We start from the raw sequence: 16,942 nt of genomic DNA on the forward strand, positions 1-16,942 counted from the left end.
GACTTATTCAATACCCACCATCCCATTTGAGGCTTATGCGAGATAAACAGAGATTTGGGAAAATTCGTTTATTGAAAGTTGAAAATATAATACACAGCTAATTTATGTTATGTTATATCTAAATCTAAATATATATATATATATATATATATATATATATATATATATGTATGTATACAAATCTGATGGAGAATTATAACTCAGAGACATGACAAAAATAAATTTACGGCATGTCTTCGTCTATAATCAGACGCAAGAGAAGCCAAATTTCATTTATAGGAAATGAACTGTATTCAACATTTTCCTCTTTTTTTTTTTCAATATAGTAAATATTTTTATATAGTCGCGTTCGCTAAAGAGATGTTATGCATATATACGTGTATGACGTGGTTGTATATCGGTATTTATATAATTTTTCCGGTATGTATATGTACACAGATACCTAGGTATGGATAGATTACATGAAGACCTCTAGTTTATGGATTTACTTGAATACACCGCGATTACCCGTCTTGTTTTTGCGCTCAATCTTTACGCTTACGTGAGTCCTTGGACAATTCCTAAAATCAGGAAAAAACCAATATAAAGATCACAAATATTTTTAGAATTATTCGTAAAAAAAAAAGGTAAATATTTACTTTTACATAGCCCCCGCCAATGACCTTGACCTTGACATATGTTGTCAAGTTTACCCTCCTGAGTAACCTTCAGAAGGTTTTAGCTGTCCATCGTTTTTGACAATATATGTCAAGGTCATTGGCGGGGGCTGTGTAAAGGTAAATATTTCCCCAAAAAAGCGTGTGTGGGTGCGCGCGCGTACATGTATATGAATCTAACTACATATGCATCCAAATATTTCTTAAAAAATGCGACTCAAAATACGGTTCTGACATGCAAAGTGTAAGCTAAAAATTGCTTTGTTTTTTTGGACTTGAGTGCTTTTTTTTGTATCGCCAGAGATATATCTCTTATTATCCTATATTACGACTTTCACTTCGATGCTATAACCGATCGATTTTTTAATCTACTTAATGTCGACGCAAAACGAGTCCGTAAACACCGATAACACAGTCGTTATCGACTTCTTCTCATTTATATTATTTGTTTCTAAGAAAGAGCTTAAGAGCTTATTTTAAACTGATGAAAATGTGTCTTATCGTAAATAATCAATTGTCTGAGTTTGAAGTTAAAAAAACAGTCCGTTAGCCCAAAATTTTTTTTACATATCAGCGAAAGGTGACACGCCAGTTCCAAGAAATATCTCTGCGAAGAAATGGTGAATTCTACGAAGTTGATACGTCAGGACGATTTACCTTTTGCGTAAGTATCACAAGGAGGTGTCGGAAAACGCCAACGAAATCGATAAACAAGTCCAAGGAGTGCATGATGAAGTCCCTGCTGCCAATATGATACTTCTCGATGATCAGCTGCGTATCGTAAATAACGAAGCCGCAAATCACGAATAATCCCACATATAAGTGCGCTTGGTAGATGAAGGTCGAGCGCAAGAACAGATTAGCGAGGGAGAACAAGATCATGACATTCAGCATGCTCATCAAAGTGCCGCCAAGATACAGCCAACGGCCACGTGCAGCCAAAAGTGCGGAGAGACTAAAGGAAACGAAGATGACCGTCGTACCTGTAAACATTGCACAATCTCATTGTACATCGTATCGTACCAACATAAAAGTACATCTTTATTCTGAAACAAATACTTCTAAAGGTTTCTTATGAGATTTCAGAAATCATTGATCAATATTTTTATTTTTATTTCATAATAGCTTAATATATGGCTTATTTATTTAATGAATCTTCTCATCACTTTCTCTCAAAATGTTACATAGTAAATACATAGAAATTTTCAACGATTTGTTCTTAATCTGACAGTCTCGTGTGCATAAAACTGGACTTGAGTAAAATCAATTTTACTTGAACTTTTGAGCAAGTTAATCAACTTTGAATTCGGTCGATTTTGGACAACATTGTCTTGAATGGACGTAAAATGCACAAAATAGCTTAAAAATAGATAAACCGATACAATTGACTCACCGATTAATGCCGTCATCACAATACTCGGGTCTATACTGACAACCAACTCGAGCAAAGGACCCAAACCAAGACCGGACAAGAATGCGAATCCCAGGAGGTAGCCGAGACGCAGTTTTTGGTTCTTGCCATTGTCGGGTGTTGACATTAACGCGATAAGCAGGCCCAAGGTGCCGATGGTTGTCAAGAAACTGGCCTGCAAGAATTGCGTGTACATGTGCACGTAAGCCCCAACCGCTGCCGACACGGTGGACAGAGACAGGCAACCGTAGACATTCTTCAAGTGTTGCCTGACCGGTGCATTTCTGTAAACAGTATTATTATCATTTGTTAGTGTCATCGACTCATCTTCTAAGAATCTTCTGTCGTATGATACCGATTATTTATGTTATTACGAAGGAATCTCTGATACCCCAGAAGGGAATTCTTTCGTCCGTATCTATCGCAGAATGTGTCTAATGCAGCCTTCGAATGTGGACACTTGTAATAAAGATTGAGTTTCATAAACAGATATTTGTATTTGAAAACAATCGTCAAAACCTCCCTGACAAGGGAGGTCCCGAATGTTAATTTGTTTTTCAATTTCGTTGAAATTTGCAATTAATGTTGCAAAAATGAGCTATTTTAAAAGGGCTATGTATCTATTTCTCGGTTATTAAGCGTTATATTGGCCTACGGGACTTAACGTGTCATATCTGTTAGGTAAGACTAACGAAATTGAAAAACATTTACACTTAGGTGGACCTCCCTTGTGAGACAAATCTTGCACTCGCTATCTAAACGGCATAATGCAACATTATCTTTTAATCTTCCGATCGTCGTTACGTTTCTCCCCGGAATTGAATATATTTTATTACACGCAATTAAGTGGCTCACGTTTTTCAAGATATTTCTCTTTATCTCGCTTGGAAAGTTAATCTAAGGCCTCTCATAGGATATTTATGTCGTCGCAGTTGCTTAGCGTTTATAAAAAATGCTGCAGTCGTAATGTCACCTTATTAATGAAGCCAATCGTTAATGGTATTTTAAAGTTATAAGGGTGACGATGTCTATGAAGTTTATCATTTTCATATGAAGAATTTTTGAAATTTAACCCATATTTTGAACGGAACTTTTACTAAGTAAAACCTATAGGAAACTCTAGAACTCTTTCTGGGGTATACAGAACTCTGATAAATTTTTTCAAATTATGAAAAAATGGGGCCAGTTTCACAGACATGTGACTTCGATCAAACTCGACCGGGACAGAAACGCCTGAACCAAACTTTCCAACTACACAATTCGTTGTGTGATTGATTTTTTTTCCATGTTAGATAAATCAATATAAAAAAAAATCAATTATTCTATCTATAGCAAAATGGTGTTGTTTGATAAGTTATCGTTAATTAAGATAATCGGAGTTTAGACAAAGTTTCTTTTTATCAATATCGCGTTTACGTCATCAATATCGACACAAGTTCACAAAATAAAAACTACAGGGCAAGGTAAGATGTGAAGGGCCGACTAATTGGACATTTTAGAAAATGGAAACGCTGCTATATTATTTTTTCCCTTTTTTTTCAGTCTTTTCCCGTTTTTCTAAGATGCATATGTTCTTATCCCTTCGTGTTTCCGTGGAAAATATTTTTCTCGAAAATTCTCTCTTCCGCCCTTTTCACAATTTATTAAGAGCGCAACGATACCGAAAACTGCCGTTAACGGCCAATTTCATCAACGTTAGTTAACTGTAACCTTCGGTTAAACTCACTCTTCGTCTCTTTAAAAGGGAGCAGTTAGAAAAAGATGAAGAGTCAGTTTAAACCGAGTTAACCGACGTTAGTGAAATTGACCCTAAGGAGTTACGGAATCCCGCGTCTCCGATCCCGTTTCTCGTTACGTTAAACAACGAAAAATCGATAATTACATCCGTGTCAACGAAGTGGCACGGGTATCGCTCGATGAGTTAAATCGCCGATTAAATTAATCGGAATTCGATCGAAGTCACCCTTGCCGTTCCGAGTACAAAAGGCACTACGCAGCACGGCTAAAAACAACACGTGTGGAGCTGGGGAGGTTCTCTTTATAGGGTGTCCCAGCTCATTTGTTGAAAACAACCCTTCGGAGGGAGGGGAAAGGTTTGAAGTCGGTTTCTCCCTCGCCGAGGATGCCATTAACGACATCGTCGTCGGGGAAAGCCACGAAATTTCTCTCCCGGCGTCACACTTTCGGCGTTTCTCGCCGTTCGCTTTCGCTATACATAGACCCGCAACCCGCAACGAGCAACGACGCAACCACGGCCACGTCGCGTTTGTTTTTGTTATCTACGAACAAACGACGTTCGTCGTCGTTCGCGGATCACCTATATCGAGGTTGAAGGTCACATGTCGCGCACGAACGCGCGATATGACGTGACATATATCGTAAATTACGATACGCTTTTTTTTTTCTTTTTTTTTCCCCCGAGGACGCGAAGGTAAAAACGAGATTGCGACATTGCGTCACGAGACCGAGTCTGCAGGCACGGGAGAGAAAGAGACAGAGAGAATCGTGCAAAAACGTATTTTCGTTCCCGATCATGTGGCTCGACGCGTTTCATCCTTGCCATCGCGAGCGGAATACTCACAGCGTGCTGCTGAAGCAGTTGTTGAGAAAAGCGTTCAAGTTCGCGGCCGATGCCATAATTTTGCTCGTCGCTCGATTCGCCGCTGGCCTCAAACTCGGTGTGTCTTCTCGCGGACTGGCGTATTCTCTCGGACTCTGGGTGTTGCACGAGAGATTCCTGTTCGCTTGCAGCCCAATGACTTGCAATGACTGGCGATATTGCCTGGCTAATTCTATGCGCGCGGGGCTGGGGCAAACTTATCGGCGAGAGCCGAGGCGAACCGACGAATGGCGCGTCGCACGAACGTACGTAAGCTGATAAGCCGATTCTCGCACGGGGACACGTCAGTGATATTCTTACGAGATGCGTAGGTGCCAGGCCGACGGGGCAGACGAGGATAGGAGAGGAACGAACACGTCCGATTGGTCATGCGCGCTGTAACCCTCTTACCTCTTCCTCTTACCCTCCTATCGCCGCTAGGTGGCGGGAGTTTCGACCGCGCTATATATGTACATCAATGCATACAGTGTCCCGAAAACACCGCGATCTCGTAACTCGTAAGGGTTGGTTTATAATAGCCGTAACCGTTGATTTAAGCCGTAATCTTTAAGAAATAGACCAATCACAGTCGATTATTCTTCTCACATTCGACTGTGATTAGTCAATTTTTTAAAGATTACGGCTTAAATCAACGGTTACGGCTATTATAAATCAACCCTAATGCTAATGCTGGGTCTACAATGCGAGTCGCAAAGTCGTGAGTCGCAAGAATTGACCAATCACAGTCGAATTTGAGGAAAATAACCGACTGTGATTGGTCAATTTTTGCGACTCACGACTTTACGACTCACATTGTAGACCTAGCATAATAAGGCCCGGACACACACTTCTGCACAACGCATAATGCGTAAGCATAAGAAAATTGATTGATCTATTTTCTTATGCAGATATGTATGGACCAATCAATTTTCTTATGCTTACGCATTATGCGTTGTGCAGAAGTGTGTGCTCCCCGCTTATAAAACTCCATATAAGGCGCGGAAACGCCATGCGGCAGAGTGCGTTGACCAATCACAAATTTTGATTTTGCCGCAGGCGACTTGCGGCAACCTTCTGATTGGTCAACGCACTTTACCGCACGGCGTTTCCGCGTCTATGGAGGCTGCGGTCCAATTGACGCTACAAATGCTTCGAAGCATTCTTCTTCTCTTTTCTTTCAATGTAGAAAGAAAGAGAAGAAGGACGCTCCAAAGAATTTGTAGCGTCAAGTGGACCGCAGCCGGAGTCTTAGCATAAAAATATAATGACACGTTTAAATTAAAAAAGTCTTCGGTCTGTTCTGCTATGCCACATGCTAATAAGTGACCACAATTTAATAAATTTTCACTTTCAATAAAGTTACGTGTCGAAGGTGACCATTCTGCGAATTCACAAATGTCTTTAATAGTCAAACGCATCTTCTAAGTATTATTTAATCCTTCTAAACAACACATATATTATGTAAAACAATCATACAATTTTATTTAAAAAAAATGGCGATAACCTTATGTGATCTTAAATCGATTTTTTCGAAAATTGGTTTTACTATTATTTTTGTCCCCCTTGATATCCTATAACTTTTGTCTGAAACGTTTTTCCATATCTGCCATATTTTTCGAGAGATTTGCCTAGAGCATTTAAAATGACCCTGTATATACAGGGTGTTCTAAAAAGGTACGGCCAAAATTTAGGGAGATATTTCTCACACCGAAAGGATGAAAAAATGTTATATGAACATGGGAAACGTTTTTTTCAGAAGGCTAAATGTTACGGCTAAATGAGGTAGTGACCTTATCTGCCAGGCAAAAATGTACTCAAGGTCATTTTAAAAACAAATGTAAATAAACCTACTGATTAAAAATGATTGTCGTCCACAATGATTAATCCTAAAATGTTTCTTGTGTAAATAGTACAGTCAACGGTATTTTCAACGTAACTCCTGAACGTAACTCCGTACCTTTTGTCTCAAATACATGTCTCAAATCGGGATATATAACGTCTTAAAGACATTATATTAAGACGTCTTCAAAAGTCTCGTGATATGACATACGTCTTTAAGACGTCTTATGCCCTGATTTAAGACCTTATGTTCCTCTCTCTCTCCCTCTCTCTCTTTTCGGTTATGCCTGGTATCGTACAAACATCTCATTAAAATGTACAGTCTTCACGTGTCCGTTCAACGTATATATTCAAAAATTACAATACAACCGTGAACCACTCATGTAGTTCACGCTACCGAATATTTCCAGTTAATAAAAAAGATCAATCATAACTAGAATAAGGAGCTTTTTCGATACGTTGCGATTACTGTCCCTCCTATACGCTCCACTATGTAAAGCCATCGACACATGACACGTTTACGCGAGCGTTACTTCTGTAGTAACTTACGATATATCACTCGTTTACGCGGAGTAAATTATCGTAAGTTACTAAAAAATCCTATTTACGCGAAGGAAAATCCCGTTTACGCGAAGGAATTATCGTAAGTTACTGCAGAAGTAACGCTCGCGTAAACGTACTAACAGTTATCCAGTAGAATTTACTATAATCGTGAAACAACTAATATGAACGTTATATAACTCTCATCGCAGTAATCGCGTTAAGCAACAACTTTAAGACGGAGGGCATTGTATTCTTCCAACGTCGCCGCCTTCCGATTGGTTATCACTGTCCTCGGATGAGCTATCCATCGAGGAGTCATGGTGATAATCGTCAAAGTCATCTTCTTCCTGATTTGGATCCTCGTAACGTGTATAAAGATTCTAGAAGGGGCACGATAGTGAAACAATCAATTTTAAATATCACAAAAATGTCTACGATATTTATATTATTTATTACTTACACGTACTCTCTCTCTATGACGGATATGTCTCAGTAAAATCCAAAGTAATTGGCCATCGAACGAATCAGGCACATTTTCTTGCTTCCTATTTCTCGCGTTGGACTTGACGCACTTATGAAAAAAAAGGAATATGTGAATCATCATACGTTTATAAACGTTATATACAATATAACGTTATATAATACGTTTATATACAATTAGTCCACGACTAATAATTAGTCGCCATTATTAGTTACATTCAACTGTATTGTTTATTTTAGAAACGAGATACCAAACATTATTAAACGATGAAAAAACAACAAAAAAGTATGCAAAGAAGATAAACAGAAAATGTGAAACGAGAAAAAGAAGAGATATGTAGAAAGATGATTTTTGTCTACCTACGTTTGCGAATGATTTCATCATCGGAGGTTCTCTGCGCTTAGGCTCCCATATCTTAACGTCGTAATCCAACCCACTTGTCGCAAGAATGGGAATATGTGGGTGTCCTTCTAAGCAATTTACCTATAAATTAAATGAAAAGAAGACTGTTATTTTCTCTTCTACATTACAGAAAAGGAAAAATTTGTTTATCAAATATATGAAGTAAACTCACAACTCCTTGATCATCTCCAGGCATCCACTGTACAACAGCTTCCGTGTTTTTGTCCCAAATGAATATATTACCGCAATCGGATCCGGATATGACATATTCGCTTTTAGGTCCGAAGAAATTGACTCCCTTTACTGCAATTGAGCAACAAATGACAGTTAATAAATCACAATTATTTACAGCATCGTTTCTTAACTACTGACAAATTTCAAAAGCGATGTACAGAAAGATTTCTAAAAAGAAGTCTCAATGTGAAAATTAATTTAAAAAATGCACCACTAATTATGTTATTGGATGTTAGTTTTTTGTATTGAAACGTGCATATAAAAAAAAGAGATCTAGGAATTAAAAAGATGTAGAGTTGAGGATATAGAATGTAATAATATTCATATCATTTTATGTATAACGTACCAGTTGCACTATTCCTATGGCCCTGATATCTATGAGCGTAATCTACACGTGACGACATTAATCTATCAAATAGGTATATGTCCTCGTCATTATACGATGCGAGAATTTCTGTTCCGTTGTGATTATACACAGCGCACGTTACATGCGCGTGCTTATTTCCTGTCTAAGATATTATAATTACATATGTAATGAAATTAAACATGTGTAAAAAAGAAACAAACTACAATATTTGTTATATTACTTCAAGTATCGGTAAACTTTTTCAGCAATAAGATTGCTATATAATGCGACGTACCAGGTGATCGGGACACAGTTTATAAAGCGGTGTCGAAGCTTTTCGCCGATCGTACACTCTCACGTAATGGGAACGGCCGCCGACGCAAAATTCATTACTATTAAAAGGATTCGAATGTATACTGAATAGTTGCACTTCTGATGAACCGTCCTTTACTACGAGTAATCTGTGGATACAGGAAAAGTTAACATTATATATAGATATGCTGCGGGCTACAGACGCAAATAGAAAATACGAATATACTTATGCTTCTTAACCGCGACTCACTTGTTTGGCTTACTCTCTCGGATATCTATGGAGAATACCCTTGCATCCTCTCCAGCGGAAAAGACCACATGAGGTGTTTCAGGGTGCACAGCCAATTTGTGTGACGGTCCACGATGCGTCGCCAATTTCTTCGATGTGTCATGTTTAAGATCTAATAAACGTACCTGACCGTCTCTGGCACAAGTGACCATAAGGTATTCCACGTCTAATGGTAACCACTTTGCCTGAACGCATACAATTTCGAAAAATTTATTGGCAAAAGATAAACATAATAATAAAAAAATAACTGTTGTACAACATATCGATTGTAACGCTTAGTTATAAGATACACACTTGAAACATATTGCTTGTATGACCGCTCATAAACCAGTGACGCTTTTTCCCTACAGCCCAATCCCAAATAACAACTGCTAAATCATCAGAGGCACTCGCTAACAAATTTCCTTTTTGATTAAAGTTTAAGGCATTTACGCAACCCTGTAAATAATAATCGAATGTAAATAAATGGTTAATGATGCAAGAGTAGCCCAGTAATGATCCTAAAACGATATAAATCTCATGTCGATATACAAGGTTTCTCTAAAATCTGACTCAACTCCTTAGATCTCGAAAACAGCTTTAAATATGGGAAAACGCTGAAACACTTGCTCGAGAGGCTGCTTATTTTATGCCAAAAAAATTTCTTAGCCCCCTCCTCCAAGAGGGCGGAGGCAGGGGCGCAAGTCAAAAATTTTAAACGGAAAGGTGGATCACAAATTGTAGCTCATTTTAAATGCATTTTTATGTGCATTTGCCGCTAAGTACAGAGAAAGGGGGTATTACCCTTCACTCCTCCACGATCAATTGCAGTCAAAATTAAAAATGTTTTTATTTCAATTAGGTGAACTAACCGTCGGAATAGTAGTCCGACAGCTCCCAATGCATTGTAAACATGTTGGAAAGTCTAAAATGTCTTAAGATGCTAATACGGCTCTGTAATTGGTTTATGACATCTTAGATCCTAAATAGATTCGACTATGAATACCCTCATAACTTTTGATAAGGGGGTTGCAGCAACCTCCTTATCAACCACGTTCACCAAAAAGTCTTTTCACTAAATTTTTTAATACAAGCTACAATTTGACCCACCTTCACATTTAAAATTTCTGTCTTGTGCCCCCACCTCCGCCTTAGTCCTGGGGGGCTAAGAAATTTTTTTGGCATAAAATAAGCAGCCCCTCCAAATAATCGAACATGCGTTTCGGCGTTTTTCCATATTTAAAGTCGTTTCCGAGATCCGAGGGCTGGGTCAAACTTTAAAGTTATACCCTGTACAGCATTTACAAGGTAAATAATTTACCTGATGTTCATTAAGTTTATGTATAACGTCCAGCCGCTCTACCGCATGTAAAGAACCGTAAAACCTTCTTTGGAATAACGGATTGCTACCTATTTGGCGATTTATTACTTCCGGTACAATACGCCAATTAGGAGGTGGTTTCTCTATTTTTAGACAATGAGGTATTTCTTCGTCCTCATCCTCATCTTCCTCATCTTCGTCCCATTCATCGTCGTTAGCAGCTCTCCATTCGTTCGAGTCACCTGTCCAGAATTCAGAATTCTACATCTTATCAAAAAAGCAATGCAAAAGCATAGAATACCTCTCTCGTCTTTGTATCGATCAGATTCGTCATTAGGCGTTTCTGATCCTGCTCTATGAGCTTCTGAACTTCTATTTGACGATTCGTTTTGAGCCGACTCATTTCTGGTACTGGCAGATGCAACATTTCCTGAAATCACAATATTAAAATTTTATGTATATAATTTATACATATAATTATTATTATATATAATTGTACAATAATTATTGATATCTATATCTTATCTATTATAATAAAAAAAGACTCCTTAAGCATAATTACAAATTACAAAATAAAGATCAATTAAATAACAAAGATATACCGTTGCTGCCAATATGAATGACAAAACAAACAAGTACCTTCATCTGCGTCAGGAATGGAAGCTTCCCTTGTTACCTCGTTAGACAAGGTATTCCCCGAACTGTCTTCATTATCGCTTGTTATATTCCGCCTCTTACGATAATTTCGCTGTTTCGCTTTTGATTTGTTTCTTTGAAACGTCACCGCATCGTCGTTTATGTTTCCAGCACTGATGTGGCGCGCATTTTTATTTAACTTCTGTCGTTTACTCAAATCTTCGTCTGAGCTATCATCCGATTTTTCTACCGACATACCGCTACCGGTATACGCTTGACCTTTCGAAATACTTCTTTTGACTTTATTCTGATCCGTGTGCAATGCGTTTGCTTCGTTAGTACAAGAAGAAGACGGACTATCGTTTTGCGAGCTAGTCGCCTCTGATAAATCAATTGGATTACAACTGGTGGCGTACAAGATTTCTTTTAACACATCGTTAGTTTTGTCACATTTATTAGTCGTTATCTTAATCTCGTCCTCTGCAGAAAGTTCCATAGGTTCGCCCGCTCGCTCGTTTTGCACAGTTCCACAGGCAAGATTGTTATCAAATCCGACTATATGACTGGCGTCTTTTAAAGTGACACTGCTCTCAGATGTAACACTACAACTATCCACATTCTTTGAGATGCTTAAATCTTCTACAGAACTCGACTGCGCCTTCCTAGACTTCTCTCCGTCCGAATCCTTGGTGTCGGAAAGTTTCACTTCAGAGTCATTACTGGTGTCATGCGTTTTAGACTCCATTTTATATTCAAGATTTTATTCCTTTTGTTTGCCTAGACTGCCAGCGATCGTTCCACAATCTGCATTTGCATTGGCAACATATCCAAGGTTTATCTGAAATATATTAATTGATACAATAAATAATAAACTCTTGTTACACATTACATATATACACAAATTAAATATCAAAGCACACATATATTTCAGTGAATTATAAAAAAAAATCATTGATGAAAAAATGATTGTTGTCTATTTGAAACCAATATCTATTCAGAACTCTCTTCTTTGACAAAACTAAACAAATAACTTGATATCATCCAAGACCTAAAAAATCGGAAGATATGCAAAAATTATACATTTAATAAATTAAATTTATAAATTAAATTTATAAATTTAAAGCTGCACTTTTGAACTTTATGTATTATTTTAGAATTGAATATAATAAATTTTATTGAAGCGTGCCATTTTTCGAAAGTACATTGAAAATCTAAGAAATTGCAGACTTGATTAGAGATGTTCTAATATTCCTATCTCTTAACTATACAAATAACTTAAGGTGCTAAATGCAATACTGATTTATTTCAACAACTTGACAAATATGTATCGAGATCCTTTCTTGAGAAACTTTATGTCTCTCGCTGCTTTGATATATTAAGAAGATAAAATATTTTTATTGTTATAACTTTACGAAACTAAAACTGAATTTAAGGCAAATTATTTATTATTCAAAATCTTTTCTTGAGAAACTTTATGTCACCGCGCTTATTGAAACCTGATATATCGCTATCAGTGGGTCTGTTCTGATGTAATTCTTAACAACAGTTTCGTTATCGTTGTATATTCTCGTTGCGCAGCTTCTTTACCATATACCTATATCTGTGCGACACACACACACACACACACACACACACACACACACAAATATAACGATAAGTCCCAGTCTACAATAGGGTGTTTTAAACCTTAAAAAATTGATCAATCACAGAGTCAATTATTTAAGGCTTAGGGCTTAAAACACCTATTGTAGACCGGGACTTAACAAAACTGTCGTTAAGAGTTACAGAATTATTGTTTTGTCGAAGTCAAAACCGAAAGTTCCAAGGTAGACTATTTATCCCTCAAGATCTTTTCTTGAGAAGCTTTACGTCACTGCTTTGACATTTCAGGAAGACAAAACATGAATTCAAAGTAAATTGTTTATCCTTACAGGTCACGACAATGTCGCGACGGTTATTCGAGAAAATGCGTCCTGATGTAACTCAGCAATATATAAATCAGTCGCAAAGAATCGTTAAGATACGTATCGAGGAAGCAGGCACGATAGGCGCAACAACAGCTGATTTAGCACGATCGTCATCCGCAACACATAAGCCCCGTCGCCCCCGTCCCCGTCACAAGCGAAAAGTGTTATCCGCGTTATGAATGTTGATCGCAAATCGAATGGATATAAAAACATCGCGACGATAGACTTGCGAATATAATAAATATAACGTACGCGATCGCGCGCGCGTTATATAAATTCGCTGTTCGCATTTTCCGACCCCCTTTTCTTCTGTCCCTTCTTTTCAGCGAAATTTTACATCTGCTAAAATGGCCAGCGTTACGCACGTAACGCAACACACATATTAATTTTGCTGATATTTACAGGGTTGATCCCCCGGGTGTCGTCGGGGACGTCGAGACTTCTCGACAACGCGAGCGGGTCGGCCCGAGTTGAGAACGTTCGGACGAGCTCGAACACGGTCGAAACTGCTCCGTCAACACGGACGACGGACGGGCTACTCACCTCGAGACTTTCTACTGACGGAACGCGGTATGCGGTATGGCTATGGCCGTATTGGATGGTACTGGACAGTACTGGATACTGGATTCCCACTCACACGGTGCTACTGCACTACGGACTGCTACGGACTACGGAGTCCACGGACACGATCACAATACGATACGCGATAAGATAAACGCGCAACGCGCAACTCCCTGCAACTCCCCTCGAGCCTCGAGCTCCCCGTCCGCGACTTCGATTGCTACTAGAGTCCTAGAGTCCCTCTAATGGCTCTAATTGGAGTCTTCTGGTCAACTTGCGCTTCTGGTAAAATTCTGCGAGAGAGAAGGATATACCTAATACATTATACATTGGGATCGTATATCACACACCCTACGTATCCTACATGGGTATTTTACATATATGATACCTTTAAGTATGACACATACTTTGGTTTCATATATATATTTATATATGTGTGTGTGTGTGTGTGTGTACATTATACGTATGTATATACCTATGTATGTACATACATACATATGAAACAAAACGTTTTAACTATTATGTAAATAAAACCATTTCTTTCTATAATTAATTAAAAGTATATAAATTATTTAAAAGTTTATTTTAAAAGATGACAGTATATATACATATATAATTATATTGAAAAACGATTAGAAAATTATATATATACGGCATGACCCGATTTTAGCCCATACACATATGCTTTAAAAATAAATATATTAAATCCACGCGATAAAAGCAAAAATATAATACAACGAATATGACTTATGACTGAAATTACTGTACTGAAACTGAACACATATACTGGCATACTGCGCTTATATTCTCACTTGCATTTTTACTGTTTTGTTTTTTATTTACAGACTGCATATTTTACATAAACCTAATAACTATAAATAACAAATCTAAACCGCGGGCTTTAGGTCTTTTTTTTTAATTTTCTACCAAAAAGACATATCTAACCTCAACATGTAACCGTCGAAACATTTACAACGTAAGTACGTACGTATAAAATATTCATGGATGTAAATCGCGTCTCAAAACTTTAGAATTTTTTATTTATGATGCGTGGCGCAGTACACATTTAGTAGGGACATCGAACACGAACGGATATTACTTATTTTCTGGTTTATTTTGTAAAGGACAGTAAATTTATACAGGATGTGTGAACTATGCGATGCTGCTGGCATTGGATGCGATCCTTGGCCACAAATCCGCACACTCCTTCGCGACAGGTCCCGTAATAGCCGATCCTTTCATCTCTCCCTTGTTGTTGACGATTACGCCGGCATTGTCCTCGAAGTATATGAATGTCCCATCCTTCCTGCGGAATGGTTTCCGTTGCCGTATCACCACCGCAGGCATCACTGTAACGATACACGCGCATTTATCTAAAATCCTTGGAAGGCGATGGCCCGTGTTCGCCAAACAAAGCAGGCGCTCAGTGATTTTTGTTTAAATACAATTGCTTCATACACTGAGATCAAGGGTGAAAACCAATATTAAAGAATCACTAAGCACTTATTAAGTTATTTCTTCTTAGATGCAAGCAACGTCTCAGGGAACAAAATAGAGAAAGAAAGAGCACAAGAGTACAAGATTTACCCTTTTTCCTTAGTTCAGGTTTTCCCTTCTTCACGGTGGCAACGATCATATCGCCGGATCCTGCTGCTGGCAGACGGTTCAATCGGCCCTTGATTCCTTGCACTGCGATGACGTACAGGTTCTTGGCACCTGAAAGATCATTTGCTGTTACAGAGATCTATCCTCAATAGGATGAAAGGAAAGGCCAGGATACGTATGCTTGAGTTGAAAATCGTATCAGATCCCTAGATTTATGGTCACATATAAATCAGTCTTGTAACAGGCGTTACAAATAATTTTCGACAGTTTAATTATACAGCTTATACTATGTTTACACGAGCGTTAAACATAGTATTAGTATCTATGCAATTGACATGTAACTTTATTAAACATTTTGCTTCTATTATAAAATATAAAAAAATATTTGAGAAAAACTGTAAAAATAATAAATAATAATATATACGTTTCACTGATATCTATGAAATGATAGTATTAACTATAAGTATCGTCATTTTTTGTTTATTAGGATTCTTGTTCCTTCAAGGCTGGAACTAGAATCATTTTATGTGCGCAAACAGAAAACAAAACGGCGGTTTTTATTAAATTAATCAACACAAACCGGGAAACGTAAGTATAAAAATTACTTGACAAATTACAAACGACCATGTGCTCCTCTTGTTTGCGAGTTACACGGTTGCCTTTTGAATTTTGAGGTTAAGTATCGTCCAAAAGATGCTTTTCTTCCGCAAACTCACCAGTATTATCAGCGCAATTGATGACCGCGCCGACCGGTAGACCCAGGGATATCCTGAACTTGGCTCCAGCCGAACCACCACGTCCTTAGAAAACAAATGATGTATTGAGACAGCGGCATTGGAAGAATCGTTCTGTTTTCTCGCGTGTGATAAAAAGTAACGTTTCGTTTCGTTTTATCGTGCGTACGAAACGTGCCTCCGTCCCTCTATCTTTTCGCCCGAAACCGATGCGTCGTCTCAGCACCGATTTTCCCGGATTTCATACGCGGCAACGAACTTACCTCTCTTCGACATCTTGGTTTGTTTGAAAGGAGGACGAGAACTCTAGCCGCTCGAGTTCGAGTCGAGTCGAACGTATCGCATATGACGCGTATATCCGCACTCCGCACTCCACGAGGCACACACGCCACACAGACACACGCACACACGCACACACGCGGCGAGCGGCGAAATCAGGCGAAATGAGAAATATGGGGATATATCTCTAGTTTCAGGATTGCTTACCATTGCTTACAACAGCACAAGTTCTCTAAAATGCAGAAACTAGGAGCGGTATTCATAAGCCCTAAAGGTGAAATTTCATGGGCAGTGAAAAGTAGCAGCAGAGTTTCCATTGAGCGCGTCACGCGTCGCGTCGTCACAAGTTAACCAATCAAAATATCCCATTTCATTACATTCTTGTGACGGGATCGAAATGGGATGTTTTGATTGGTTCAACTGAGCGCGTGACGCGCTCAGTGGAAACTCAGCCTAAAGCCCGGTGTCCACGATGCAAGAACTTGGTCCAAGTTTTGGTTTAAGCCAATGAAACTGCAGCTTTTCTGTAAGAGCTGCAAGTTGATTGGCTTAAACCGAAACTTGGACACAGTTCTTGCATCATGGACACCGGGCTTAAAAAATTGACCAATCACAGTCAATTAAGGCCATTGCACGTAACAAAGTTTAAGGCCGGTTCTACATTGGTCGTATCGTAGCGTCGTAAGTCGTAACTCGTAAGAAATTGACCAATTATAATCGAATTTAAGGAGAATAATCGACTGTGATT

The 16,942-nt window shown here is 38.4% G+C and overlaps 3 protein-coding genes across 6 annotated transcripts; all 3 read right to left on the reverse strand.

The window, feature by feature from the left end:
- Positions 1-53: 53 nt before the first annotated feature.
- Bi-1 (Bax Inhibitor-1) lies at positions 54-4,938 on the reverse strand. The gene is made up of 4 exons (XM_077406137.1): positions 4,649-4,938; positions 2,050-2,351; positions 1,314-1,639; positions 54-560 (listed from the first exon to the last, which is right to left on the reverse strand). The coding sequence occupies exons 1-4, from the start codon at positions 4,702-4,704 to the stop codon at positions 525-527; spliced, it is 720 nt and encodes a 239-aa protein (XP_077262263.1). The 5' UTR covers positions 4,705-4,938; the 3' UTR covers positions 54-524.
- A 1,899-nt stretch (positions 4,939-6,837) lies between these two features.
- On the reverse strand, positions 6,838-13,821 carry LOC143897443 (DDB1- and CUL4-associated factor 8-like). 4 transcript variants are annotated; one of them, XM_077406133.1, is made up of 12 exons: positions 13,559-13,821; positions 11,052-11,886; positions 10,714-10,842; positions 10,413-10,654; positions 9,407-9,550; positions 9,074-9,297; positions 8,807-8,972; positions 8,512-8,674; positions 8,104-8,234; positions 7,893-8,012; positions 7,515-7,619; positions 6,838-7,428 (listed from the first exon to the last, which is right to left on the reverse strand). In XM_077406133.1, exons 2-12 carry the CDS (start codon positions 11,791-11,793, stop codon positions 7,279-7,281), a joined length of 2,316 nt encoding a protein of 771 aa, XP_077262259.1. In that variant the 5' UTR covers positions 11,794-11,886; positions 13,559-13,821; the 3' UTR covers positions 6,838-7,278. The 4 variants fall into 4 exon arrangements, with proteins under 4 accessions (XP_077262259.1, XP_077262256.1, XP_077262258.1 ...); XM_077406130.1 differs by having other exon boundaries at positions 7,509-7,619; positions 13,559-13,819; XM_077406132.1 differs by lacking the exon at positions 13,559-13,821 and adding an exon at positions 13,418-13,543 and having other exon boundaries at positions 7,509-7,619.
- Positions 13,822-14,669: 848 nt separating this feature from the next.
- Rpl23 (ribosomal protein L23) lies at positions 14,670-16,287 on the reverse strand. Its single transcript, XM_077406142.1, has 4 exons — positions 16,179-16,287; positions 15,898-15,981; positions 15,164-15,292; positions 14,670-14,925 (listed from the first exon to the last, which is right to left on the reverse strand). Exons 1-4 carry the CDS (start codon positions 16,189-16,191, stop codon positions 14,729-14,731), a joined length of 423 nt encoding a protein of 140 aa, XP_077262268.1. The 5' UTR covers positions 16,192-16,287; the 3' UTR covers positions 14,670-14,728.
- Between the last annotated feature and the right edge of the window lie 655 nt (positions 16,288-16,942).

This window comes from Temnothorax americanus, unplaced genomic scaffold (genome assembly GCF_048541705.1).
Source record: "Temnothorax americanus isolate GAGA-0224 unplaced genomic scaffold, ASM4854170v1 Scaffold20, whole genome shotgun sequence".
NCBI classification, from domain to species: domain Eukaryota; kingdom Metazoa; phylum Arthropoda; class Insecta; order Hymenoptera; family Formicidae; genus Temnothorax; species Temnothorax americanus.